The sequence below is a fragment of the Pogona vitticeps genome, chromosome 2 (genome assembly GCF_051106095.1).
Source record: "Pogona vitticeps strain Pit_001003342236 chromosome 2, PviZW2.1, whole genome shotgun sequence".
Taxonomy (NCBI): domain Eukaryota; kingdom Metazoa; phylum Chordata; class Lepidosauria; order Squamata; family Agamidae; genus Pogona; species Pogona vitticeps.
The window spans coordinates 5006698-5033079 of NC_135784.1; the positions used below are offsets into that span (position 1 = coordinate 5006698).

General features: G+C 55.1%; 4 protein-coding genes across 5 annotated transcripts in view; 1 reads left to right on the plus strand and 3 right to left on the minus strand.

The window, feature by feature from the left end:
• Nucleotides 1–26382, minus strand: part of LOC110070991 (RLA class II histocompatibility antigen, DP alpha-1 chain) — a 195071-nt gene that overhangs the window by 149352 nt on the left and 19337 nt on the right. The window lies entirely within an intron of this gene.
• LOC140703847 (RLA class II histocompatibility antigen, DP alpha-1 chain-like) lies at nucleotides 6224–11186 on the minus strand. The gene is made up of 5 exons (XM_078386430.1): nucleotides 11004–11186; nucleotides 10050–10307; nucleotides 9247–9551; nucleotides 6847–6971; nucleotides 6224–6333 (listed from the first exon to the last, which is right to left on the minus strand). The coding sequence occupies exons 1-5, from the start codon at nucleotides 11104–11106 to the stop codon at nucleotides 6330–6332; spliced, it is 795 nt and encodes a 264-aa protein (XP_078242556.1). The 5' UTR covers nucleotides 11107–11186; the 3' UTR covers nucleotides 6224–6329.
• On the plus strand, nucleotides 11260–18017 carry LOC110070985 (H-2 class II histocompatibility antigen, E-S beta chain-like). Its single transcript, XM_078387341.1, has 6 exons — nucleotides 11260–11719; nucleotides 13660–13962; nucleotides 15428–15709; nucleotides 16427–16537; nucleotides 16954–16977; nucleotides 17554–18017. The coding sequence occupies exons 1-6, from the start codon at nucleotides 11629–11631 to the stop codon at nucleotides 17565–17567; spliced, it is 825 nt and encodes a 274-aa protein (XP_078243467.1). The 5' UTR covers nucleotides 11260–11628; the 3' UTR covers nucleotides 17568–18017.
• LOC140703848 (RLA class II histocompatibility antigen, DP alpha-1 chain) lies at nucleotides 22273–26317 on the minus strand. Of its 2 annotated transcripts, none has more exons than XM_078387351.1 (5): nucleotides 26065–26317; nucleotides 25128–25385; nucleotides 24486–24767; nucleotides 23688–23841; nucleotides 22273–22670 (listed from the first exon to the last, which is right to left on the minus strand). In XM_078387351.1, the coding sequence occupies exons 1-5, from the start codon at nucleotides 26156–26158 to the stop codon at nucleotides 22661–22663; spliced, it is 798 nt and encodes a 265-aa protein (XP_078243477.1). In that variant the 5' UTR covers nucleotides 26159–26317; the 3' UTR covers nucleotides 22273–22660. The 2 variants fall into 2 exon arrangements, with proteins under 2 accessions (XP_078243477.1, XP_072844054.2); XM_072987953.2 differs by having other exon boundaries at nucleotides 22273–23174; nucleotides 26065–26314.

Here is a 26382-nt window from a genome sequence, read left to right on the forward strand (position 1 = left end):
CAGCCCCAAACGACGAATCCGTTGGTGAGAAGGGCCCTCCTGATCTCCCCCCCCCAGATACTCTTCCCTCCCTTCACACACCTGCGGGATTCACGCCCCCCACCACGGAAGGGGGTGGCGGGGCTGGACCCAGAAGCGGCTCCTGGAGAGAGTCCCTCGGCGCTTGGATCGGGCCCACCTTCCCTCTTCCCTCTTGCTTTCTGAACGCTGAGGCGGAGGCAGAACCCGATCGCCCCCCCCCCCCAATTCGGCGTCCCCTCCACTGCTGGGGAGGGAGTGGGTGGGGGAGGGAGAGGCTCTAGGGATGTGGGGGGGATGTGGGGGGGGGGAGCAGGACAGCCCATACCTTTGGGCCCAGAAGCTCCGCTCTCCCCCCCCCACAGAGACCAAGAGGTTCTCCGTCGGGGGGGGCTTGGAGCTACCAAGGACCCCCCCCAGGAGAAATAAATAAAGGGGGAAGGCATGTCCGACGGAGGTGTCCCCCCACAAGACACGGTCCTAGAGAGACCCATATCCATTGATTCGGGGTCTCCGAGGATGTGAGCCGAGCCTCCGGAGCCAATGGCCTGGATTCGCCTGTTTCCCTCCCCCCCCCAAAAAAAACTACCTCTGCCTTCTCAGCGCTTCTCCCCCCCCCCCCACTCCTGGCAGGTCTCCCTGGCTCTGGCCTTCCTGGTGACCCCCTTTCGGCCCAGCAACCGGGGCTGGGAAACAATGAACGCCTTGGAACCTTGCGACGATTTTGCGAGGAAGACACCTCTGTGTGTACGTGTGGAAGATTCTTCACGAGACACGGATGGATCTCCGCTGAATCTGTTTGGCGAAATCCAGTGCCTTTCACAGAGGGAGTTGCAGAAGGGGCGGCCGTGTTCGTCTGTGCCAGCATTATAGGTGAAAACAAATTTTTTTTTAAAAAAGGATTGGCACAAGGGATACTTCTTAAGATTAAGTCTCTCTCACGCACACCACATGGGAAGGGGGGGCATCGTGTCTTCGTGCCCTCCCCATCTTGTTTTTGCTCCCTGCCAGCCTCTGGGGCGACCCACGACACCCCATTCCCATTCAACCCAGCGCGTGAGATTCCAGTGGAGCTGAATCTGACCCAGGAGGTTTTCAGGAGGTCCCCCTGGTGCGCCCCCCTCCCCATATTAGGATTCAGGTGGGCTGAACATGGAGTGGCTCTGAGCACATGCAGAGTGCAATTCCTTCTCTAGTCTGTGCAAAAATATCAGAGAAGCAAACAAGCGACTAGCCTCCATAAGCGCCATCATCATCTCTGGACTGTTGAGAAGGGGGGGGGGGAGAGACTTCCCAGGGTGGGCCTTGGCAAGGTGAGCAGGTGGGCAGAATTTGGTCCTGACTCCGGGGCTGCCATTGAATGCAAAGAAGCAGCGTTTGGGTCCCTCCGTGGGCTTCTTCCTCGGCACCCGCTCTAAGAGTTTTTTGGAGTCGGGTAGAAGATGATGATGTTCCTCAGGAGGCAGAAACTGTTCGGGCCGGTCCTTCTGGCGAGAGAGAGAGAGAGAGAGAGAGAGAGAGAGAGAGAGAGAGAGAGAGAGAGAGAGAGAGAGAGAGAGAGAGAGAGAGAGTGTGTCCGTGGCTGGACCTCCCGGCCTTGCCTTCTTCCGCCACTTCCATTCCTTTCAGGTGAAGGATCAGCCCCCCCCCCCCGGGGGGGTTTCCCAGCCAGGCTGGTCACATTGTTTTCCAAGGGTGGGGATGCGAGCCGAGCCAATCAGAGCCTCCAAGACCGATGGCATCATCAGTTGCCAGGCAGGAAGGGCATGGCACAGTTCAGTCCAATACACACCGGGGGGGGGGACCTTCTGTTGCCTCTCCTGGTTGCGTCTTTTTTTGTCAGAGTCCAAGAGATGAGGGGGCCGAGAGGGTCTCAACTCTCCTCCATCATCTTCGGTGAGGCTGATCGAGGGCTCCGCTTCCTTCCTGGGCCCTTGAAAGGGAAGGTGGGCTCCCAAGCAGCCCCCGGGGCCACCCAACTTCCCCTCCCAGGGAGAGACGCCCCCCAGTCCGCCAGGCCTCCCCCCTCTTTGGCCAGTTGGTGCCGGGACTCCGCTGGCCGCTCCCTCCTTCGGGCTGGAAGCCCCCCCCGCCCGCTCCTCTTTCTATGGGCTGGTGTCAATAGGAGAGAGGGGGAGGGGGGGGCGACCTGCGGGAGGGGGAGGGGCTCCTTGCCAGCCGGAGGGGGGGGGAGCTGGAAGCGGGAGATGATGCACCCCGACAGAGCCAGGCGGCGTCCCTGGGCGCTGAGCGCAGCCTCTTGGATCGGGCGCAGCTTCCCGGTTTTATTTCCCTGAATGCTGAGCGCGGCCTCCCCCGCCGGGACGCGAAACCCGAGACCCCTTTCGGCGTCCCCTCGGCTGCTTCGGGGGGGGGGGGGGAAGGGAAGGAAGGAAGGAGCGGCTCTAGGAAAGGTTGGCGGGGGAGGAAAGCCCCCACTTTGAGGCCCAGAGTTTCTGCTCCTACCCCCCAAATTTAGGGCTACCAAGGACCTCCTAAAAAGAGACGGAACAAGGGGGAAGTTTCGGTCCCCCCCCTCGCTTGGTCCCCCAGACCCCCGTCTCTCTTGTTCGTGGCCCAATTAAGGGGATTCTCCTAGTTTCCTGCCCCCTAAAAAACCCCTCCTTCCTCAGCGCTCTCCCCACACACACGCACACCTCCCCCCGGACTGGTTTCCTACTGGGAGGAAGGATCTCCATTCAAAGAGGGGGAGGGAGAACCAGAAAGGGTCACACCCCCTCCCCCATGAGTGCAAAGCCACCGGCCCCGGGCATGGGGGCAACTCCATCATCATCAAACCTATCATCTGCAGTAACACGAGGATTGGGTGTCCAGGGTTCAAAATACAGGAAGCCTTGATTCACCGGGAAATACTGCGGGGGGGGGGGCTCCCACCGGTCTTTCTCTGAAGTTGCTTTTAGGATGGGATGAATGAGGGATGGCGCGACCTCCTTTCGGGTGGGGGGAGGGCAGCATCTCCCTCCTGGCCCTGGAGCCAATGTGGTCCCCCCTCTCTCTCCCCCTCCCTCTCGCTTGCCCCCCCTCCCAGTCTGTACCCCGCCAGCCTTGGCCTCCGTGGCTCTGGTCTGGCTGGTGACCCCCCCCTTTTGTGCAAACGCAAAGCCACCCGTTTCGGTGTCGTTTTTTCCCCACGAGACTCTTGCAAAGGGTGGGCGGGCGGCATACAAGTAGAGTGGATAAAATAAATAAATAAATCACCCCCACCCCCTCCGTGCCCCACAGAGATTGCCAAGGGCCGGGCTGTCCTCAGGGGCTGACTTCAAGATGCGATGCCAGAAAAGGGGGGGGTGTCTCTCTCTGATGGAAAACGGGTGGGTGAAAGTGAGACTTCCACTGAGCATACACAGAATGCCTAGTTAAAGCCAGCCCATCTTTGCCTGGGTGAATGGGAAGAGTGAAGGTGGGGGCTGGGTGGGTGGGGGGCTTCCAGGCAGGTTTTCATATCTCAGCTCTTGTCTCGTTTTATCCTTTCCAGTCAGGGTGGGGGAAGTGGGGTGGGGAGGAAGGAAAAGATGCTGCCCTCTGTCAAGGTTTGGGAAGTCAAGGTTTGGGGAATCCTTTTATTGGCTCATGGAAATATCACAGGACAGGCAGGCTTTCTCACCCCACAGGGCTCCTCGTCAGGTTGGGCGTTTCAGGGGCAGGGCAGGAAGTCCACCCAGATGTTCTCCAACCCGTCCTGGTTTGGGGCCGCCAGAGGGCCCACCTGTCTGTCTGTCTGTCTGTCTGTCTGTCCATCCGTCCGTCCGTCCACGTCCTCCTGCTCTTCCGTGCTCATCCAGAGGTGCCGGTCAAGAGGAGATCACTGTGGGTGGATCAGGCAGGATGGGGCCCAAGAGCCCAGGGGGAGCTGTTCTGATGAAGATCATGGGAGGGGCACATGGGATCTGCCTGGCAAAGGGAAGGCATGAGGCCGACGGGGGCGGGTGGGCGAGGGAAGGGAGTGGCAGAAGGGAACCCAGTCGTGACAGAGGGAAAGCTTTCTGACAGGGGGAAAACATTTCCTTAGCCTGTGAAACTCCCTGCCACCAGGTGGAAGAAAAGCCACTGACTGAGATGCCTTTGAAAGTGGGTGATGCCGATCCATGCAAAGAGCCGGGAGGGGGATGTGTGCCAGTAGAGAGGCTGCTGGGATCCTTCAGTGCTCCGGACAGGATGTGTGCTGCTGAGCACCAGTCCTGAGAGGCCTTGAGGTTCCTTTCATGCATGAGCCATCATGGACATTCTCTGGTCCTCTGGGTGGCCCCTGTGGGGGGAGGGAGAGTCCGGATGAGGTGGGCCTTTTGGGAGCCCTCACAACTGTTTGGGGCAACCCTTCTGGCAAAAGGAGGTTCTAGGTTTCCCTTCTTCTTTTGGGCATGGGATGAGCCCCAGAGGACATGATGGCCCAGGGCTTGTGGCTGTTTCTGGCTGGCTGGGGACTTTCCCCTGAGTGGAAATGTGAAGAGAGCCAATCAGAACCTCCAGGATTGTTGGCATCATCAGTTGCCAGGCAGGAAGGGCATCCCTTTTCCATTCATTCACCCGGTCTTGGATATTTGTTGTATTGTAGGGTGCAGTCAAATGCATCATGGGGATCTTCTGTTATCTTTCAAGGGTGTGTCTTCTATCACAGTCTGAGATCTGACCAGTAAGGAATTGGGGGGAGTGAGCCTAAACTCTCTGCCTCCCTCCCTCCCTCCCTCCCTCCCTCCCTCCCTCCCTCCGTCTCTTTTTGTTTTTGGTGAGAGAAATTCAGGTTTATCACTGGTCTCTGATCGAGGGCTCAGCTTCTGATCTCAGCCCTTTTAAGGGGAGTCTGGCTTCACTCTTCCTCTCGGATGAAAATCACCTCTCTTGCATTCCCAACTCTTTGGGAAACTTTGGGGACACCTTGTCAGAAAAACCCAAGACACAGTTTGTACTGTTTTGTTTTGATAGTGGATGAGCTCTGACACCTTCCCACCTGAATTTGGCTGCAGGAGGGGAAGTCAACGGGATTCCCTGTGGATTCCTTCTTCTTTTTTTAAAAATGCATCTTAAAAGTCTTTTTTGTTGCCTGATCTACTGACCTTGTTTTGGGAGGAAGGGTGGATGGAAAGGATGCAGGAGACACAGAGGAAGGGTGGGTGGAAAGGGCAGAGAAGAGGGTGGAGAAAAGGGAAGGGGGAGATTACTTGGGGGGCAGTTGTGCGTATGGCCATGTCAATGGGGCAGCCAGCTCTCCCCCATTCTTGTGCAAACACACTCACCCCAGGCCTCCCTGGTCCCATCGGTCCCATCGTGGGCTTTGAGGGAAGAGGCAGCCATCAAAGAGATTAAAAGATCCTGAAATAAACATCATTTCTGGAGAGGGAAACTCTTTAAGCTACCCTCAAGAACAGGTAGAAGAACAACAAAAACAAGTCCATCTGGACAAACCCTTTATTAAATTTGTTTAGGCATTTCAAAAAAAGCAGGTAAGAAAGACAGTGTAGAGATTGCACAGATCCCACGCGACAGATTTCACGAAGAAAAGAGATTATTCCTCCCACTTGGTGCAGACTTTGTGACTAGGGCCTCTCTTCTCCTTCCTGAGGAGGCTGGCGGAGGGAAGGGCAGAGGCAGGAATCACAGAGTAATTGAGGATTCCTTCCATTACAGGGCAAGGAGCCGAAGTGAGCTATCCTGTCGCTAAAATATGGTCATCGTTTAGGGGGAAGGAAAGGGCCAAGGGGGTGACGGTTTTTGTTAGTAGCTATTTTGGCTGGGGATGTCGGATGTTTGCCCTTTCTTCAAAATGAAGGTCTCTCTCCTACATCACCTGCAACTGGAAAAATAAAAAATAATTTAAAGTTGGGAATTAAGCCTTCTCTAGCCATGATTTTCACAGGGTAGGGGCCGTGGGTCTGCTCTGCCCCACTGAATTCCTGCCATGGCAAGTGGGTTGGACTCAGTGACCCTCAGGGGCCCCTCCGGGCTCTCCAGAAGGGAATATTCTCACAACAGGACTTTTACAGGGTCAAAAAAGCTCCTCTGCTCCTTGCTGTTAAAAACGGGGAACGTTGTGGGTTCCAAAGGACAGAGAAGAAGCAGCGGATGACACTGGCGCAGTTGGGGGGAGAGAGGGCGCATTCAGCGGGTGAGGGTGGGACCTCAGGGGTGCCCCACCAGGCCCATCTTTCACCCCTCAAGAAGCAGAACAAGCGGCAGGGAAAAGCTGCGGGGGAGACACCGCTGGGTCCTTGCGGCTGATTCAGAGCAGGGGATTCTGACCCACGAGGACCTCCCTGGGGTGGCCTTCAGAAAAGGGGTGTCTCTCCGTTGCCGAATCACCTGAAAAGGAAGAAGAGGGACCTGTTAGGAGGAGGCTGCTGGTCCTGGCGTCCTCCCTGTGCTGCCTCTTAGCTCCTCTCCAGGTCACAATAACCCAAACCAGCCAGTTTTAGGAGTCAGGAAAGGCCCTCCTGTCCCCTGTTAACCCCCCTGCCTTCTGCTTCCTTCCTGCGCCTCCTCCTGCTCGACTGAGGATGCTCTCAGGGTCTCTCATTCCAGTCTCTTCCTGGCCTGCCTTTCGTTCTCACCTTCCTGAGGAAGAGACCCGGGTTTTGTCTCTCCTCTTCCCTGGAACACAAAGCGGTCTAGCCAGGATTAGAACTGAGGCTTTCCATTCTGGAGTGCAACTGTTATCACTACAGCCCCAGCCTTGTCTGGGCAGAATCAGGCCCACCGACCCACCCTCCGGTCTATGTCACAGAGTCCCCCTTCCCTGGAAATCCATTCACCCTGTGAGGTCACTTCCTGAATTCCGGAATTAGAAACAGGAGTTTTTAAAGGGATTCGACTCACAAGCCAGCCCTGCTTCTCGGATGGTGGTGGTTCATCCTCAGGGCTTTGAAGAAGAAGACGGTGCCAACCACGATGCCCAGAATGCCAATGGCCAAGCCCAGGCCACAGAGTATGTTCTCTGGCATCTCTTTATTTATTTATTTATTTTTATTTATTTAATTTATACCCCGCCTATCTGGTCGGTGAGGGCCACTCTAGGCGGCTAACAACAATAAAATACAATAAGAATATAAATAAGCAATTCTAATTAGTAAAAACACTACAATACATTACATAGAGTGCAAAACAGAAACAGTAAAGAGGGAAGAAGTAGGTCAAGATGAATATTAGGAAAGGCCTGCCCAAACAGCCATGTCTTCAATTGTTTCTTAAAGATACCCAGCGAGGGAGACCCGCGAATCTCAGGAGGGAGATTGTTCCAGAGGCGAGGAGCCACCGCCGAGAAGGCCCGATTTCTTGTCTTCTTCCGGGCCTCCCTCGGCGTTAGGCTCCTCAACCTCACCTCCTGGCTCGCACAAGTGACACGGGTAGAACTTGGTGGGAGTAGGCGTTCCGCCAGATATCGAGGCCCTAAACCGTTTAGGGCTTTGTACGTAAGCGACAGCACTTTGAAGTCGATGCGGAATCATATGGGCAGCCAATGCAATGCGGCCAGAGTGGGCGAGATATGTTGGAATTTCCTCACTCCACTAAGTAATCTGGCCGCCGCATTCTGCACCACCTGTAGTTTCCGCAGCAGCCTCAAAGGAAGCCCCACGTAGAGCGCGTTACAGTGGTCTAATCTTGAGATTACGAGCACATGTACCAAGATGGTGAGCACCCCCAAATCAAGGTAGGGCTGCAGCTGGGCTATCTGCCTAAGGTGAAAAAAGGCGGAGCGGACTACCGATGCCACCTGTGATTCCATGGTGAGCGCCGGGTCCAGGTGGATCCCCAAGCTGCGAACCCCGTCCTTGGCAGGCAGGGTCACTCCCTCAAAAAAGAGGGAGTTTCCCAAATCCCCAACACCAGGCGTAGGGTGGAAGGCTGACTGGTCTGGCTGCCTCGATACTGGGGGCTGGTCACGGTCTCAGAACAATGTACAGCCTTCAGACATCTGTTCATCGTTCTTCTTGCACGAGTGGGGACCGTGCCAACGCCATAACGCCCTCTACCCGTGACCACAGAAATGTTTTGGGGTCCCTCGCTGGGAGGGCAGGCCGTCCATTCCATGTCAGAGGGGGAAGGAAGGGAGGGAAAAAGGAAGGGAGGGAGAAAAGCAGGAAAGGATGGGAAAAGGAGAAAAGAAAATTTTAAAACGATTAACTTAATACAACTAGGTCAAGTAACAAAAAAGAAAATTAACCATATACAGTAAGACAGTGCATAAAAATGATATACATAAAGTAAATAAACATAAATTGAATACAATTAATAATAATACAAATAAATCAAATAATAAAAGAAAAATAAACCATATACAGGGCATGCAAATAATATACATGGCATACCACCCAGGGCCAGGCTTCCGGCTTTTATAGCCTCCCTCCCATCCCAGCCAGGTGGCTGGTGTTGTGGAAGGGGGTGGGGTGGCCTGAAGCAGCATCAGCAATAGCAGCAGGGTCCCAGTCCTGAAAAAGGCCAAGGGAGCGCAGGCCAGAGATTCTCCCAGACACGTCTCTCACCCCGTGCCTGGGGACGGCAGATATTGCAGGCAACTCCCCCCCCCCCGACATCAGGAACGCTGGTCTGTCCCCCTTTAACGGGGGTCGGCTCTTTTGCATCTGGAGGGAGGGGAAAAAGGGTAAAATATGGCAACAACCAATTCATCTTGCAGTTCTCTTGTTAGTGGTGTTGGTGGGAGGTACTGGGGGAGAGAAGCCAGGAGTTGTGTGACTCCCTCCAGCAGGAAGTGATATAGAGAACTTTTGCCCCATCAACTTTGGACATCATTTTTCTCCTTCTTTCTGCCCATGAAAGGCTCTTCATCACATTCTTCCAGGAAATACTCTATAAACCATGTGCCACTTATGCCCAGAACAGGACGGTGCGTTCACCACACCAGACAAGAGATATGGATTGGGTCTAATTTGGGTACTTCTGAAGATTACTACCTTTACGTGACCCAATTATTTTTAAAATAGAGGTAACTCACTAGACCTGAAGATAAACTTGAAAATGACAATGAACAGCAATACCTCAACAAAGCTAAGACAGTGGAATAAGGTCTACATAGCTCTATCTTCACCCTCACCACTTACTTTATTTTATTTATTTAAAGCATTCATAGCCTGCCCGAGAGAGCAAGATCTGGGGTGAGGGCAGAGTTACAGATCCCTTGGGCACAACAGAACAAATCTTGTCATAATGCAAGCATGCCTGATAGGCAGGAAGTGGCCGGATCTTTCCAGGACAGAATCAAGAGGGGCCCCAATCCTGCTTACACCAGAGGCAGGTCAGGGTCTCCGGGAGGCCCCAGTGGTCCACCTGGCAGGCGTAGACGTCCCCGTCTTGTGGGACGAAGGCCAGGTAGGAGAACTTGCGGAACGTGTAGTCCACGCTGGAGAGGAAGCCCGTCTCCTGCACGCCCTCCGAGGCCACCTGCCCGTTCTTCAGCCAGGTGATGTTCAGCACTGGGGGGCAGAACTTGTCCACGAAGCAGATGAGCACGTTGGGGTCCCCCAGTTCCACGGGGTCTTCGGGGTACAGAGTGGCCGAAGGGGGAACTGGGAAGAAGATGGAGAACGTCAGTGACTTTCTTCATGGAGAATCCTTAGCCTTGATTCCTCCCCCCCTCCCCATCACCCCCAATAATCCTCCCGGTCCCTGGACACAATTGGCAGCTGCCCCTTCCCCTCCCCCCCCATAGGCGTCTCCCTGGAGGTCTTCGTAAGGCTGATATTCCCTGCGGCTCCATTTTCAGCAAGTGTCGGAAGGGAGCAGCCTCCGTTTTGTCCTGTTCATCTATTTCTGCTGTGCCAGAAGGGAGAGCCTGAAATGACTTATCCTGCCCTATTTATTTCTGGACCCAAAGGCAGAAGGCGGGAATTGATTGCATTTGCAGAATTCACCCTTCCCCTGCGCCATCTCCTTCCCTATGTCCTGCTGTTTGTATTTCCCCTGGATATGTAGGCATGTGAGGAAGGGGGTGGGTCAAAACGTTTCCAGGGGGGGAGCTGTGTCCAGCTAAAGTGTGTGTGGGGGAAATCCTTCTTTCTTGGTACCGTTCTGGGCGCGGGTCCAGTTGCTGCGCTTCCTCATGATCTCCAGGTTGTTCTTCCTGATGGCGATGTTGCCCAGGGCCCCTTGAGTCTCGTAAGAGCTGCTGCTCCCGATCTCTGGCAGCCGCCAGACGTTCTCCTTCTGGGCCCAATCCACGTGGAGGATCTCCTCCTGGTTGAAGGCCAGCAGGTCCTCCCCGCCCTCTCCCCCTGAAGGGAGGCTCTCGTGGAAGAAGTCCAGCCCCGTGAAAGTGTCCTCCACTGGAGCAGGGGGGGGGGAGGAAAAAATCAGAAATAATAAACACACACACAGAGAGAGAATGATCTGGCCTTCTGGCCACCCTTCCAGACACCCTCAGTCCACCACCGGAAAGGCAAGTCAAAGATCTCTGGGCTGAGGGACGCCCGTGTGTGTGTGTGTGTGTGTGTGTGTGTGTGTGTGTGTGTGTGTGTAAAGGGAGAGAAGGGCAGTCCCCCCTCCCCGAGACAGACCTCCCCCTTCGGCTGGGCCTGTCCCACCTGGCCGGGCTGTTGTGGGCAAGGCAGGGAGCGGGGCACCTCTTTGCTCCCCATTCCTTCCCTCAGGCCAGAGTCAGCTGCGGCGCCCCGAGAGCCTCCTTCCCACCGGTCTACTCAGAAGGAAGTCCCCTCGGGGTCAGCGGGGCTTCCTCCGAAGGGCGCAGCTCGAGGGCCCCCCCTCAGGACCCCCGCCCGCGAATGGAAAGGGGTCGGGAAGCAGGTGGTGAAAGAAGAGCCCAAGAGGTCGGGGATGTCGGGGGGGGGGGGAGAGAGAGGGGGCGGCGTGGGCGGGGGGCTGTCCCCTCCCTTCCTTCCAATCCTCTCGCTTTTTCTTCTCCTCTTCCTCCCCGTCCATTCCCGCCCCCTCCGCCGCCCCCGTCTCCCCTTTCTCTGCTCACCCCGAGTTCCTCCCCCAATTGCTCCCCCCTCCCCCCTCACCTTCCACCGACTGGGCGAGCGGCAGGGCCAGGAGGGCGAGCAGGAGCGCCCAGAGGCGCAGGTGAGGGGCTTGGCGGACCGCCTGGAGAGCAGGGGGCGCCATCGAGGGTCTTCAGGGGCCCCGAGAGGCGGGCAGGATGGCAGGCGAGCGAGAAGCGAGGAGCCGGAGCTCGACGGGGCGAGGAAGGGGTCCGAGGAGGATCCGGCTCCGCAGGCGCAACTACCCGGGGGGGAGGATAGTGCCGGGGGTTATGAGCCGCGCGGGGAGGAGGACTCCCCTCTCGGTGGCCTGACCCAATGGGAAAAAGGCTCTGGCGCTGACCAGCCGGTTGCCAGGCAGATCTGCCCCGCCCTCGGGCCTCAGCGGGCCAGCTCCTCCGCTCATCTCTGGCCCATCGGGACGCTCTCTGGACTTCCCTGCCTGGCGACTCCTGACGTTTGCCTGGCTCTCAGGGCTGATTGGCCCCTAGGGCGGAGGGGGCGGTGCTTGGACAGCCAAGAGTTCTCTCCCCCTCCGGGGACGGAGCCCAAGACTTTGGCGTCAGATCTTTGGGGGGCGAAGGTCGAGGGGGGCTTTCGCTTCTTTCCTGCCTCCGTCGAGGAGGAGGAGGGATCGCGCCTGGAGATGGGTTTTGGGATCCTGCTCGTGGCGGGGATGATGGGATTGGTCGTCCTGAGCGCTCCCCCAGTGGCGGAGGGCGTGGCGGAGCCTCCAGGTAAACACTTATTCCCGTGTGTGTGTGTGTGTGTGTGTGTGTAGTGGGGGAAGGGTGAGAGCAGCGGGGGGGAGGAAACGGTGCACAAAGCCCCCGCTGGGCAGATAAAGGTAAGTCGGGCAGGTAGGTCAGGACGTGGTGGGGGGAAAGAGGGCAAGGGTCACCCAATGGCCCCCCCGGACACTTTGGGGTGGGGGTGGGGAATCCTGTCTCTTCCTCAGAAGGGGTGAGAAAGCGAGCGATGTGGGGAGGGGGGACCCCCGAGGGTCTCGGGCTGACTAGGGGCGCAGGAGAAAGAAGTGCTGGGGGGGGAGGCGTGGAGAAAGCTTTCTCTGGCTCCTGCCCCCAAAAACGTCCCTCTTCTCACGACCGGTCCGGGCAGCCCCTCATTTCCACTTGCTTTCCTCCGCGCTCCTCCCGATGGGCTTCCTGGGCAGGCGGGGGCAGAAGGGCTGTCGAAGTGCGATCCACTCCGGGTGGGGGGAATGGGGGGAGAGTGGAAGGGGTGTGAGAAGCCCCATCATCATCCTCCCAGTCTCGGGAAGCAGGAACGCCCGGAAGGCGGGGCTGCTCTGGCGGGTCGCTCGCTCCCTCCCTCCCTCCCTCCCTCCCTCTGGGGGGGCCAAAGGACCGGGGAGGCAGTGGGCGAAGGGGGCGCAGAGGAGGGGAGGCCGGGAGCGGGGTTTTTGGCCGGGGCCTCCCCCTCTCCTCCGAGGCTCAGCAGCGGCGTCGAGTGAATCATTTTAGTAATTCAGATCAGTTATTTCTGTGAATTTAAAATCCACCAGAAATGTTGTGATAATCATATTTTAGCACTAGGATTCTTTTAGTATTCTTTTTATCTGTACTCTAATGATAAATATGAACCGTTCATTATGAGCACAATCTGTTCCTAGTCTTGTTTTGCCAGAGAGAATACAGCTTCTCTATCTCCAATTAACTAGTCTATTTCATTTCTGTATTGCCAGTCTGATGGTATCCATGTGTACAGTCATCTGATCAGTTCCCTCCTGGATTCTTGCATAAAAGCCTTCTGTTTTCTCTTGTTCAACATCTGTAGTTGGAGTGTAGACTTGAATGACGGTTACCTTGATACCTTTTTTCCCCAGAAACTTGAGAGGTATTATCTGGTCAAGATCTTGCTTTATAGCCCCTAACTGCCTGTGCTACAGCCTGCCGCAGGCGTGACTTCGAATCCATTCACATTCGTTCACAGGGTCGTCTCACCGAGAAACTAGGGTCTGTGTGATGTTAGTGGTCCCCCAGAAAACAGGAGGTCCCCCCCCCGTTTGTGCTGGTTGCTTGTAGTTCCACATACTGCTCTGTAGGTGGCTCCCTTTCCAAGATGTGCCACGCGCGGATATAAAAGGGCTTCATCCTGCACTTTCCTTATCTAGCTTTTATTAGGTGTTTTTTTTTGGGGGGGGGGACTCTGGCTCCGGGAGATCCGCTCCCTTTCTTAACCCGTAAGACAAAAGCGCTGTCCCGGGAGCGTTTCTCGCGGGAGGAGAGCTTGTGGGCCGATGGACGGGGGGGGGAATCGTGCGTTTCCAGAGCCCCCCCTTTGGGCGGGGGTGTGTGAGCTCCCCAGGCTGGTCCGTCTGCACCGGTTCCAAGCGACCCCCCACTTCGGAGCCAAGCGAAAGGAGGCTGCCTTTCAAGAAGGGGGAGGATCTCTGGTGAGGAGTGGGGAGGGGGCGGGGGGGGAGAGGACGGACTCTGGGCTGATTCGCATTCCCTGCTTCGTGATGGGACCTACGGGGACGAGTGTGAATGAGACCCCCCTCCTTCCCTCCCAAACCGGTGGTATTTCCTGCCCCCTAACCCCTACCCCTTGCAGTCAGTATCGGGGTGTGAAGGGGGTGCGAGAGAAGGGCGCAGGGAGGGGTCTCCCCTTCCCTCCCGGTGACCCCCCCATCTCTCTTCTCTCCCCCCCGCAGCGCATTTCCTGATCCAGGCGACCTCCGAGTGCTCCTTCCAGTCCAACGGGAGCGAGGCCGGATCGGGGCCATCTCCTCCTCCTCCGCGGGTGCGCTTCCTCGACCGCTACTTCTACGACCGGCAGGAGATCGTCCGCTTCGACAGCGACCGCGGGGAATACGAGGCTGTCACGACCCTCGGGGAGGACCAAGCCCGTTACTGGAACAGCCGGAGGGAGATCCTGGAGGACGCGCGGACGATGGTGGATGCCTTCTGCCGCCACAACTACGGTCTTGCGGAGAGCTTCGCCTCGGGGAGGAAGAGTAAGCGGGTGCCCGGCGGCGGGAGGGCAAGCGGGGCAGGAGGGAGCGTGAACGGGGCAGGGAGGGGGGGCGCCCCTCGTCCCCAGAGCTGTGGGGCTCGCGGGCAGCCCCCTCCGGACAAGGGAAGGGAAGGAAGATAAAGGAGCTCCTTTCTTACCACTGTGGACCGAACAGAAGTGATCTATTCATTTGTTTCTCTGTTCATGTATTTATTCAATATAAATTCCACCCATTGAGCAAAATGTTACTGTGGCCAGTGAACAACGAATTAAATTATAGTACAATAAATGGAATTAATGTAATTTAATTTAATCATCATGCATGGTATTCTGATGCCATGTATCAATGTTTGCCAAGGCATTATTCTCTCTTTTGTCTGGAGCAGTGGGCCTGTCCACGTAAACTCACACTGAAAGATAACAGTTGGTCTTTAAGGCATGTGCTTGTTCTTGCCTTTTTTGTTTATTCTTTTTTTTTTTAACCTGTAAGGCTTGGGCAGACTGACTCGACTGCCTCTTCTACAATGAAATAAATATTCTTTATTACAATAGCAATAATCTTAGAATGGCAGAGCCGGGAGGGACCCTCTGGACCATCCAGTCCAGCCCCTCTCAAGGAGGCCAAGTGGGGGAATCGAACCCCCAACCTCTGGCTCCACAGCCGGAGAGACTTCAACCACCGAGCTGTCCAAGGGAGGGAGGACATCATCCTAGATGTTGTGTTAAACGGAGAGGTGGTTTTATGTTGTGTGGGAGCCTAGACATGCTCAACCTTCTCCAAACACCCAGAGGGAGACACCTGGTCCTTCTGGAGGATATTCTCTCTCTCTCTCTCTCTCTCTCTCTCTCAAATCAGCCACTTTGGTTAAGAATCCAGGGAAGGTTGCAATTATGAGCTTTACAGGCGTATAAACAGTTTAGGGCGTGGGGCGGATTGAAGAGGAGATTGGACAATTCAGTGTTTGAGGTCTCTGGCTGTGGAGCCACAGGTTAGGAGTTCAGTTCCTCCACTGGGTCTCCTTGAGAGAAGAGCCAGCCTGGGTGGCCTCGGGCCAGCTGCACAGTCCCAGAAAATGCCCCCCCCCCCAGAAGAAGGGAAGGGAAAACCACTTCTATGTACTTTCTACCTAAAAAACGCTATAACCGTCACAGATTATGGTCAGAATTGACTTTATGGCATGTGATGATGATGATGATTGATGATGATGATGAGAAGGATTAACTCTTCCTGGTTGGTATATCCTTTGAAGATCTCCCTTGCATGTCAATGATAACAATCAACCAACAAAAATGTAAATAGTGAAGGTTAAAAAAAACCCTTAATTTCCATGAAGAGAGACTGGGATGATGAAGCAAGAGGCTGTGATATCCGGACTGCAGAGCTGCCAAAGAGCTTTGGAGCTAAGACATCACTCCGTGGTAGCCTTTTTATGCTCTTCCCCCCCCCCCCCCCGTTTTCTCTCCAGTTCAACCCACGCTGAAGATCGCCCCCTCAGACAGCTCTTTGGCCCAAAACATTTTGCTGATTTGCACCGTGGGCAAATTCTTCCCCTCGAAGATCAAAGTCACCTGGTTCCGAAACGGGAAGGAGGAAGACGAGAGCCGAGTGTTCACCACGGACCTGATCCGGAACGGGGACTGGACCTTCCAGATGGCGGTGATGCTGGAGGCCCAGCCGGAGCGGGGAGACGTCTACGCCTGCCAGGTGGAGCACGCCAGCTTCCCGGAGCCCGTCACCGTCCAGTGGGGTAAGAGAGGATCTGAAGTCCAAACCCACGTCCCTCTCACCCTGTCTGGCACACCATCCCGACTTCCCCATCATCTGCAACAGAGTGTGGCCCCTCCCCCCCAAAAGGAGCAGCTGTCACTCAACCGTCTTCTCTGTCCTCCAGAAACCTTCATGGTGTTGGATGATCAAGCAATCTAGATGTAAATTTCTAAAGGGGAAGGGCCTGCAACACAAACTAACTTGTTTGCTTGTTTGTTTACATGCTGACCAATTAGAGAGTTTTGTTGTTCCCGGGTAGGGAGGCTCCACCCCTGTTTCCGGCCCTCCTGGCCATGAGGTGTTTGAACCACCATTGTTGGTCAGCATTCCTGCACACACTTTTCACCTGGAAAGATGTAAGACTCCATGCTGGCCCACTGAGCCTGGAGACCCCTCCAGCCACGTGGGGCCAGACCAGAAGAACATTGTATTCGCTGTTTTCATTCCTGTATCTACCTGAAACCTTCTAAATGCTTATCTTCGTGAGTACAATATAGATTTCTTTCTTTTATACAAAAAGGCCTCCTGAGTGTTATTCTTGAGTGCTAGTGTTTGGTGAGGGGCGGGTACAAAGGGAAACTTCTAGCTAATTCTGCCTGAACCGGCTGGCACTTCCGCTGTGCATTTGTACTGGAATTCAGTACAGTACCAGAACTCTCAACACATGGTCTCTTTTGGGTCCCTCTTGTTTCGGCAGAAGCCCAGTCGAAATCCGCCCGGAGCAAGATGTGGACGGGGGTCGTGGGCATTGTGATGGGGGTGGTCTTTGCAGCTGCTGGCATCTCTTTCTACCTGAAGAGCAAGAAAGGTGAGGGGAAGTCCTGGGCCAGAGAGGGAGGGAGGGTGGGGGTCAGGGTACCTGGAGAGTACTTGAAAAGGGGCCCCCTCCACATGACACTGACATGGCCTGAGTCTATTTGCCACCAGGTCAGGACCAGAAGCCCCACAGGGAAGGAGGGGGGCACATCCCTTCCTCCCTGCCACCATCCTCTGCCTCAGGCAGATGGGAGCTGTAGTCCGGCAATACTTTGGCTCAGGAACTGAACTTTGTCCTTGGCTTCCTTAAGGGCACCTTCAGCTTCCCTGGAAAGCAATGGAAGGGATTTAGTGGCTGTGCTGTTTCGCTCTCATCCCTGAAGGGCGGGGGAGCAGGAAGGGCCTTTATTTAAACATATTTCTTGATCAAGAAGGAACCTTTTTACTACCCACTCTTTTTCCCCCCAGGTCAAGCCATTCCTCAGCCTGCAGGTAATGGTTCTCTTTGCTCTTTTGTCATTAAAACCTTTCCTTCTGGATGCTAGGGGTCCCCCCCCCCATTGCAGCAGCCCCTGTCCATCCTTTCCAGCCTTTCCGAGTCCAAAATGGGGTGAACAAAATTTCCCCAAGACAGCTACCGGCCAGGGTCCCTCATTGGCAATTTTTGTTCGGGATTCCGTGATGCCAATTCCCCATCATGGCACACATCATCTCACTTGCCCCCGATCAAAACCTTGACAGAATTGGGGCCAGTGCGTTCTCCCCCCCCCCCCCCATTCTCTACACAGACACTCAGGTTTCATGCCACAACATTGCCGTGGATGGGCAGCACAGTTTCCCACCGTGGAGGGTGTTTTTCCTTCCCTCCCAGTCTCTCCACGTCTCTTCCCTCCTCTGGTGCAGTTTGAGCAGCCCCTGTGGCCGAATCAGTTCCTTCCTTCCTCCCTCCCTCCCTCCCTCCCTGCCTGCCTGGAATTAATTTCCATTTTTCTCTCTTGTCTCCACTTTCAGTATTCAAGTAGGAAAAATGTTTATTTGATTTGATTCTCTCCCTTCCTCTTCCTGCAGGACTCATGAGTTAGACTTCATGGCTGTCTCTGGATCCCAAGCGGAGGAGAAGACGCCTCTCTCTCTGTTTTCCGTCCCACCTCTTGCCTGCGTTGCTGAGGTCAGCTCTGTTTTACTGTACTGCAACCTTAAGCATGAGTGACCCGGAAGATGATTGATCCGCTGTTGGAAACTCAAGGTCGTGGCTTCCTTGATGGAGTCTATCTGTCTCACCTTCAATTTTCCACTTCTCCTGCTGCCTCCAACCTTTCCTACCAGGGTTGCTTGCACTGAGAAAGCAAAATTGAAGGTGGTGCTTCAGGGTATCCTATTTTATTTTCCTTCTGTCAGAATCTGTTTTGTGGATTACAGAGACTGTACATTTTTAAAATCCCCTAGTATGATTTGTACGGATGGCTAAGCCCTTTTCTGAATTTTCCTGATCTGCAGTTTTAGAGCAATAAAGATGCTTGTCTGTAAAGTCACCCCATTCCTCCTGAATTTTGGGCTCCTGTTGACTCCGGCTGGACCCTCAGTTCAGTGTAGTTCGGTCCCTTGCTGTGCTAACTCTTCACCGATTCCTTGTCATAACTGGGTCGAAACGATTCCAAGCAGTAGTTGAACCGTAAAGTGAAAAACAGCCAGGAGTCTTGAGGCATCTGAGAGGCTAACGAATTCAGCATCAGCCTCAAGAAAACATACCCCACTTCTTCAGATCCATGCATAATCCAAAAAAGATCCAAAGGAGGATAAATTCATCATCATCACCATCCCGAGTACATATTGCTGACTTTCCCAGAAAATGCTGGGTGAAGCCATGTGTTGTGTCAACAACAGGTAGGGGTGTGTGTGTGTGTGTGTGTGCTGTCTTTTGTGCACTTCACCCCTTCCCTTTCAGGCCCACCCTTGCTCAGGGCCCTCCCCCCCACCCCGCTAACTGGATGCTCAGAGGGGCCCAAAGACAAGCATTAGACGGGGGAAGCGGGGGGGGGGAAGGGAGGGCAGCTGGCTGGATCCCTTGGTTGAGGGTGTCGCATAGTGAAGCGGCTTTGTTTTGCTCCGTCTTCAGCCCAGTTCCTCTCTTGGATCGGGCCCAGCTTCCCCGTTTCATTTCCAGGAATTCTGAAGGCAGCTTCGGGCGTGGGGAAGCGAAACCCGAGCACACAGAGAGAGAGACACACACACCTCCCCCCTCCCTTTAGCTTCCCCTCCGCGGCTGCTGGTGGAGGGAGGGAGGGAAGGAAGGAGACCTGAAGGAAGAGAAGCAGGTGGGGGCCGGGCAGGAGGGCCCCCCCCCAGCCTTTGGGCCCAGAGGTTCAGCTCCTAAACCCCCCCACCCCAAAAAGCGGGAAGCAGGAGAAGCGGGTCTTAACGACACCAGCGTGGGGTGGGGGAGAGTGTGTCCAAGGGGGTGGGGTGCAGGGGGGGGAGCGGAAGGTTTCCTTCTTGCTGGGTGGCCAGGGGAGTTAAAGGCTAGCGGTGGGGCCTCTGGGGGCGATCCTGTGGCGCACTCCCCCCTCCCACCCCCGAAGTCAGTCTCTGGAGCTTCACCAGCAGGGTCAAGCCGGCCTCTGAGCGCACCCAGCTGGATTTAGGAGCTGCGAAGGAATGCGGGTGGAGGGGTTACGGAGGGGTGCGATCCGGCCAGTCGCAGGTCGCGGGGGGCGCTCCCGAGGACCCCTCGAGGCTTTCCGGTCAAGCCAGTTGGCTGGCCCCACTCCCCTACTCTAGATGCAGTTAATCTGTTGCACTCTGCACATGCGCTGGGCAAGATTCCCCAGGCGAGGGGTCTCTCTCTCGGGACGGTCTCTGAGCCTTTGCCCTCCGCCAGAGAGCGCTTGGCCCCGCCGGTTCCTGTCCCCGCCCGCTATTTGCCTCGGACTCGTTTCGGGATGGGCGCCCACCCTCCCCCCCCTTCGCTGAACTCCGGGCTCACTCCTTGGGTGCCAAGCCTTTGCATTTTGCACACGCTCCGAGGCGTCCTTGTGCGCAGGGAACGCCAACCGAGGGCTGGGTTTCCGGAGCTAGAGTTCATCCAAGCAGCGCTGCCAGCGCAGGGTCTCCAGACCGAGAGGCTTCTATTCTGGAAGAGTAACTTCATTAAAAGTTGAGCGCGAAGGGTAGAGAGATACAAAACTGCGAAGCTTCAAAGGTTTCAAAGTTCAAGGCAAAAAGCCTAAATCCGGCTACAAAGGAGCTAGAAGAGAGGAAACGCTGCTCCTTCGGATCGCGGGCTTCAACACGCATGAATCCATTCGGGTCAAGCTCTGTGCTTACACGTCAGAGTCAGAACCGGGTCTCCTTCCCTTCCCGGAGCCGCTTTCCTCTCTCTCTCTCTGTCTTCGAGAGGGAGCGCCCCTGATTCCCGCCACTCCTCCCATCGCCCCGACCTCTCCCGGAGTCTCAACCCTCTCCCTGCATCCTTAAGGCATCTCTGTTTTGGGGGGCTTACTCCCTCCCCCATCGGCTGCTTTGCGTGTTCCGTGAGAACCTGGCAACACGCAACTCCAAAGAGGGTCTTTGAAGCGCGTCAACCTGCAGCTTTGCAGGAGACCGAAGGCACGAAGCCCCCGGCTTGGCCTCTTTTGCATTCAAGGGGTTGGGGGTTTTGGGTGGGGGGCTCCCCTCCTTTGATATGACACGTGGAGCTGTTATCCTGGAGTTCTCTGGTTCCGAGAACATCTTCCTGTAACTTTGATCTGCGTCTGGAGTTGTCGTCACGGGGTCCCTCTCTGTCCTTCTCTCCACGCCTTCTCCAAAGGAGAACTTTATTAAAAGGCAGAGGCAAAAAGGGATAAAGCTTTTAAGTTGCCTTCAAGGGGCAGCACAAGCTGCAGAAAGAGGCTTCCGGCGAAAGTGATGGTATTTTCCAGCTAACTCTAAGGGCGGTGATCCTCTCATGACGGCTCTTCTTCTCTTGGGTGATCCTTGTGACGGATGCCCCACCTCACGCCTGTCACTCAGAGCTGGAGCTCATTTGCATAAGCCTGTGAGAGGACAGGAGGGGCGGAGACTGGGAGTCAATTAGGGCAATTAGAGAGAGAGAGAGGGTGAAGGAGAAGAGAGGAGGAGAGAGAGGTTTGCAGAGAGAGAGAGATACGTAGTCAGAGAAAGAGTGAGAACTGTAACAAATAAATGTAAGCTGGTTAAAGTGAGTAAGTAAAACAGGAGGTGATCGAAGGTGTGGCAGAATATTTGATATTTCAATGCTTTTGACTCTATGAAATGAATAAAGAATATCTGTGATTCAGAATTACCCCAATACCTTTTAATAAACAAGTTCTGGTTTTGGCAGCCAGGGTAAGACTAAGGTCCTTCCCAGCGTGGATAAAGAAATCCCTTGGTGGCAGCGAAAGAAAGAGGGAAAGAAAGAGGGAAGGTCACCAGCCTGAGCCCTTTGGGTGGAGGAAAAGAAAGAGGGACACAGGGGTGAACATCACAATCCTCGGGAGGTATTTCGACCAGGAGACGCTTCCCTCTCTCCCGCTGGAAAGGTGCTTGCTCTCCATCTCTGCTCCTTCTCCCTCTCTCTCTCTCTCTCTTCCTCCCCCTCCCGCCCCCTCCCACCTGCCTGGAGTCTTTGCAAGGAGCAGAAAGAGCAAGGAAAGGGTGAGGGTCTCCATCATCCTGGGAAGGTGAGAGCCGCTTCCTGCCTGCAGATCGCCAGACCTGCAAAATCGGCCAGCACCTGCTGATCGGAGCATAGCTGGGATTAACCAACCCACGAACAAAGAGGCCCTTCGTTTTCGATCAATTGCTCGGACTTTAGGAACGCTATCCTTCCTAATTCTGATTATTTCTAAAACCTCCCCCTGGCGATCCCCCTTTGCGCCCTTTATTTCTTTGGGCTCTGCAAAGGTAAACTCGCCTTTCTCGCTGCCACCAGGTATTATCCTAATACCAGTTCAATTCCCACGCACAGGGGCTCATCATATAATTTAGGAATCAAAGGGTTTGATCAAATATTCTTTTATTAATGAACAAAATCATAAGGAGAATCAAATATATAACTGGGTCAGATATGCATATGTCAAATCATGTATTCAATCACTGGTGTTTCTCATATTATGTTTATATATTCATTCCTGCTTGTTCAAAATGTTTCAATCTTCCAGTTTCCTTTCTTCACCCCTTCTTATCTATTCCTAAACCCTCGCGCTCTCTCCACATCTTCTGGTCCCTTCTTCTCTCTATCCCTGTCTCATTCCAACTGTCTCCCTTCCAACTGTCTTAACTGTCATTCTGGCTCCGCCCCTCCTGCTCTGTCCTCTGATTGACAGGCAGGAATGACGTCATCTTTTGGGCTCCCTTACACTCCCCCAACTAAACTTAGCTGCTTGAGGTGAATCAACTGGACTGACTGTGGATTTTGTCTTAATTTTTTTTAAAATGTGCCATACGAATTGTTTCATTGCTTCATCTTCTAACTCTAATGTATTCCACCTTTTTTGGGGGGGTAGTGGGAAGGGGAGTGTGTGCAGGGAGGGCAGAGAAGAGGGTGGAGAAATGGAAAGGGGGAGATGACGGGGGGGCGTTGTATGTAAGGCTGTGTCAATGGGGTAGTCAGCTCTCCCCCATTCCTGTGCAAACACCCTCACCCACCTGCCTCCCTGGTCTCATCGTGGGCTATGAGGGGAAAAGGCAGCCATCAAAGAGAAAAAATAAACATCATTTTTGGAGCAGCAAATTTGTGAAGCTAACCATAAGAACAGGTAGAAGAAGAACAAACAAACAAAAAAGTCCATCTGGAAAAACCCTTTATTAAAATTGTTTAAGCATTTCAAAAAAAGCAGGTAAGAAAGACAGCGTAGAGATTGCACAGATCCCACGGGACCGATTTCACGAAGAAAAGAGATTATTTCTCCCACTTGGTGCAGACTTTGTAACTCGGGCCTCTCATCTCCTTCCTGAGGAGGCTGGCGGAGGGAAGGGCAGAGGCAGGAATCAAATAATTGAGGATTCCTTCCATTACAGGGCAAGGAGCCGAAGTGAGCTATCCTGTCGCTAAAATATGGTCATCGTTTAGGGGGAAGGAAAGGGCCAGGGGTGACAGTTTTTGTTAGTAGCTATTTTGGCTGGGGATGTCGGATGTTTGCACTTTCTTCAAAATGAAGGTCCCTCTCCTACATCACCTGCAACTGGAAAAATAAAAAATAATTTAAAGTTGGGAATTAAGCCTTCTCTAGCCATGATTCGCACAGGGTAGGGGCTGTGGGTCTGCTCTGCCCCACTGAATTCTTGCCATGGCAAGGGGGTTGGACTCAGTGACCCTCAGGGGCCCCTCCTGGCTCTCCCGAAGGGAATATTCTCACAGCAGGACTTTTACAGGGTCAAAAAAGCTCCTCTGCTCCTTGCTGTTAAAAACGGGGAATGTTGTGGGTTTGAAACAAGGCAGAAGAAGCACCAGGTGACAGTGGAGCAGTTGGGGGGAGAGGGCGCATCCAGTGGGTGAGGGTGGGACCTCCGGGGTGCCCCACCAGGCCCATCTTTCACCCCTCAAGAAGCAGAACAAGCGGCAGGGAAAAGCTGTGGGGGAGACACCGCTGGGTTCTTGAGGCTGATTCAGAGCAGGGGGTTCTGACCCACAAGGATCTCCCTGGGGTGGCCTTCAGAAAAGGGGTGTCTCTCCGTTTCCCGATCACCTGGAAAGGAAGAAGAGGGACCTGTTAGGAGGAGGATGCTTCTCCTGGCGTCCGCCCAGTGCTGCCTCTAAGCTCCTCTCCAGGTCACGATAACCCAAATCAGGCAGTTTTAGGAGTCAGGAAAGGCCCTCCTGTCCCCTGTTAAAGCCCCTGCCTTCTCCTTCCTTCCTGCGCCTCCTCTTCCTCGACTGAGGATGCTCTCAGGGTCTCTCATTCGAGTCTCTTCCTGGCCTGCCTTTCGTTCTCACCTTCCTGAGGAGGAGACCCGGGTCTTGTCTCTCCTCTTCCCTGGAACACAAAGCAGCCTAGCCAGGATTAGAACTCAGGCTTTCCATTCCGGAGTGCAACTGTTATCACTACAGCCCCAGCCTTCTCTGGGCAGAATCAGGCCCACCAACCAACCCTCCGTCCTATGTCACAGTCCCCCCCTTCCCTGGCACTCCGTCCACCTTGTGTGGTCACTTCCTGAATTCCGGAATTAGAAACAGGATTTTTTAAAGGGATTCGACTCACAAGCCAGCCCTGCTTCTCGGATGGTGGTGGTTCATCCTCAGGGCTTTGAAGAAGAAGACGGTGCCAACCACGATGCCCAGAATGCCAATGGCCAAGCCCAGGCCACAGAGTATGTTCTCTGGCGTCTCTTTAACGGGGGTCGGCTCTTTTGCATCTGGAGGGAGGGGGAAAAAGGGTAAAATATGGCAACGACCAATTCATCTTGCAGTTCTCTTGCTAGTGGCGGGGGGGGGGAGGTACTGGGGGAGAGAAGGCAGGAGTTGTGTGACTCCCTCCAGCAGGAATTGATCTAGAGAACATTTGCCCCACCAGTCTTGGACATCATTTTTCTCCTTCTTTCTGCCCATGAAAGGCTCTTCATCACATTCTTCCAGGAAATACTCTATAAACCATGTGCCACACATGCCCAGAACAGGACTGTGCGTTCACCACACCAGACCAGAGATATGGATTGGGTCTAATTTGGGTACTTCTGAAGATCACTACCTTTACGTGACCCAATTATTTTTAAAATAGAGGTAAGTCACTAGACCTGAAGATAAACTTGAAAATGATGATGATGAACAGCAATACCTCAACAAAGCTAAGACAGTGGAATAAGGTCTACATAGCTCTGTCTTCTATTTATTTAAAGCATTCATAGCCTGCCCGAGAGAGCAAGATCTGGGGTGTGGGCAGAGTTACAGATCCCTCGGGCACAACAGAACAAAATCTTGTCATAACGCAAGCATGCCTGATAGGCAAGAAATGGCTGGAACTTTCCAGGACAGAATCAAGAGGGGCCCCAATCCTGCTTACACCAGACGCGGGTCAGGGTCTCCGGGAGGCCCCAGTGATCCACCTGGCAGGCGTAGACATCCCCCTCTTGTGGGACGAAGGCCAGGTAGGAGAACTTGCGGAAAGTCCAGTCCACGCTGGAGAGGAAGCCCGTCTCCTGCACGCCCTGGGAGACCACCTGCCCGTTCTTCAGCCAGGTGATGTTCAGCACTGGGGGGGAGAACTTGTCCACGAAGCAGATGAGCACGTTGGGGTCCCCCAGTTCCACGGGGTCTTCGGGGTACAGAGTGGCCGAAGGGGGAACTGGGAAGAAGATGGAGAACGTCAGTGACTTTCTTCATGGAGAATCCTTAGCCTTGATTCCTCCCCCCCTCCCCATCACCCCCAATAATCCTCCCGGTCCCTGGACACAATTGGCAGCTGCCCCTTCCCCTCCCCCCCCAAAGGCGTCTCCCTGGAGGTCTTCGCAAGGCTGATATTCCCTGGGGCTCAATTTTCAGCAAGTGTCCGAAGGGAGCAGCAGGTGTCTGTCAAGTCAACAGATCCCTGTCCTTTGGATGGGTGTCTCTGAGGCATGTGAGGAATGGGGGGGGGGATTTTCCAGTGGGGGGGAGGGCTGTGTCCAGCCAAAGGGGGGGGAGAAGGATCCTCCTTTCTTGCTACCGTTCTGGGCGCTGGTCCAGTTGCTGCGCTTCCTCGTGATCTCCAGGTTGTTCTTCATGATGGCGATGTTGCCCAGGGCCCCTTGAGTCTCGTAAGAGCTGCTCCTCCCGATCTCTGGCAGCCTCCAGATGTTCTCCTTCTGGGCCCAATCCACGTGGAGGATCTCCTCCTGATTGAAGGACAGCAGGTCCTCCCCGCCCTCTCCCCCTGAAGGGAGGCTCTCATGGAAGAAGTCCAGCCCCATGAAAGTGTCCTCCACTGGAGAGGGGGGGGGGAGAGGAAAAAATCAGAAATAATAAACACAGAGAGAGAGAGAGAATGATCTGGCCTTCTGGCCACCCTTCCAGACACCCTCAGTCCACCACCGGAAAGGCAAGCCAAAGATCTCTGGGCTGAGGGACGCCCGTGTGTGTGTGTGTGTGTGTGTGTGTGTGTGTGCACGTGCGCGCAAAGGGAGAAGAGGGCAACCCCCCTCTTCGAGACCGACCTCCCCCTTCGGCTGGGCCTGGCCCACCTGGCCGGGCTGTTGTGGGCAAGGCAGGGAGGGGCACCTCTTTCCTCCCCAATCCTTCCCTCAGGCCAGAGTCAGCTGCGGCGCCCCGAGAGCCTCCTTCCCACCGGTCTACTCAGAAGGAAGTCCCCCTCGGGGTCAGCGGGGCTTCCTCCTAAGGGGGCAGCTCGGGGGCACCCCCGCCCGCGAATGGAAAGGGGTCGGGAAGCAGGTGGCGAAAGAGGAGCCCAAGAGGTCGGGGATGTCGGGGGGGGGGGAAGAGAGAGGGCGGGGGCGGCGGGGGGGCTGTCCCCTCCCTTCCTTCCAATCCTCTCGCTTTTTCTTCTCCTCTTCCTCCCCGTCCATTCCCGCCCCCTCCGACCCCGGTCTCCCCTTTCCTCTTCTCACCCCAAGTTCCCCCCCAATTGCTCCCCCCTCCCCCCTCACCTTCCACCGACTGGGCGAGCGGCAGGGCCAGGAGGGCGAGCAGGAGGCGCAGGCGAGGGGCTTGCCGGACCGACGGGAGAGCAGGGGGCGCCATCGAGGATCTTCCGGGGCCCCGAGATGTGGGCAGGATGGCGGGCGAACGAGAAACCAGGATCCGGAGCCCGACGGGGCGAGGAAGGGGTCCGAGGGGGGTCCGGCTCCGCAGGCGCCAAATGCCCGGGGGAGGATAGTGCTCGGGGGTTAAGAGCCGCGCGGGGAGGAGGAATCCCCCTCGGTGGACTGGCCCAATAGAAAAAAGGCTCTGGCGCTGACCAGCCG

What these genes read in the sequence shown, in the direction of transcription:
- LOC140703847 (XM_078386430.1), bottom strand. Translation starts at nt 11,106, where the DNA reads ATGGCGCCCCCTGCTCTCCAGGCGGTCCGCCAAGCCCCTCACCTGCGC. An exon ending in CTGGACCCGCGCCCAGAACG is followed by an intron (nt 9,552 to 10,049) that starts GTACCAAGAAAG and finishes TCTTCTTCCCAG; the next exon opens with TTCCCCCTTCGGCCACTCTG. An exon ending in AGCAGGATTGGGGCCCCTCT is followed by an intron (nt 6,972 to 9,246) that starts TGATTCTGTCCT and finishes ATAAATAAAGAG; the next exon opens with ATGCCAGAGAACATACTCTG.
- LOC110070985 (XM_078387341.1), top strand. Translation starts at nt 11,629, where the DNA reads ATGGGTTTTGGGATCCTGCTCGTGGCGGGGATGATGGGATTGGTCGTC. An exon ending in CTTCGCCTCGGGGAGGAAGA is followed by an intron (nt 13,963 to 15,427) that starts GTAAGCGGGTGC and finishes TTTTCTCTCCAG; the next exon opens with TTCAACCCACGCTGAAGATC. An exon ending in GCCCGTCACCGTCCAGTGGG is followed by an intron (nt 15,710 to 16,426) that starts GTAAGAGAGGAT and finishes TTGTTTCGGCAG; the next exon opens with AAGCCCAGTCGAAATCCGCC.
- LOC140703848 (XM_078387351.1), bottom strand. Translation starts at nt 26,158, where the DNA reads ATGGCGCCCCCTGCTCTCCCGTCGGTCCGGCAAGCCCCTCGCCTGCGC. An exon ending in CTGGACCAGCGCCCAGAACG is followed by an intron (nt 24,768 to 25,127) that starts GTAGCAAGAAAG and finishes TCTTCTTCCCAG; the next exon opens with TTCCCCCTTCGGCCACTCTG. An exon ending in GACCCTGACCCGCGTCTGGT is followed by an intron (nt 23,842 to 24,485) that starts GTAAGCAGGATT and finishes CCCTCCCTCCAG; the next exon opens with ATGCAAAAGAGCCGACCCCC.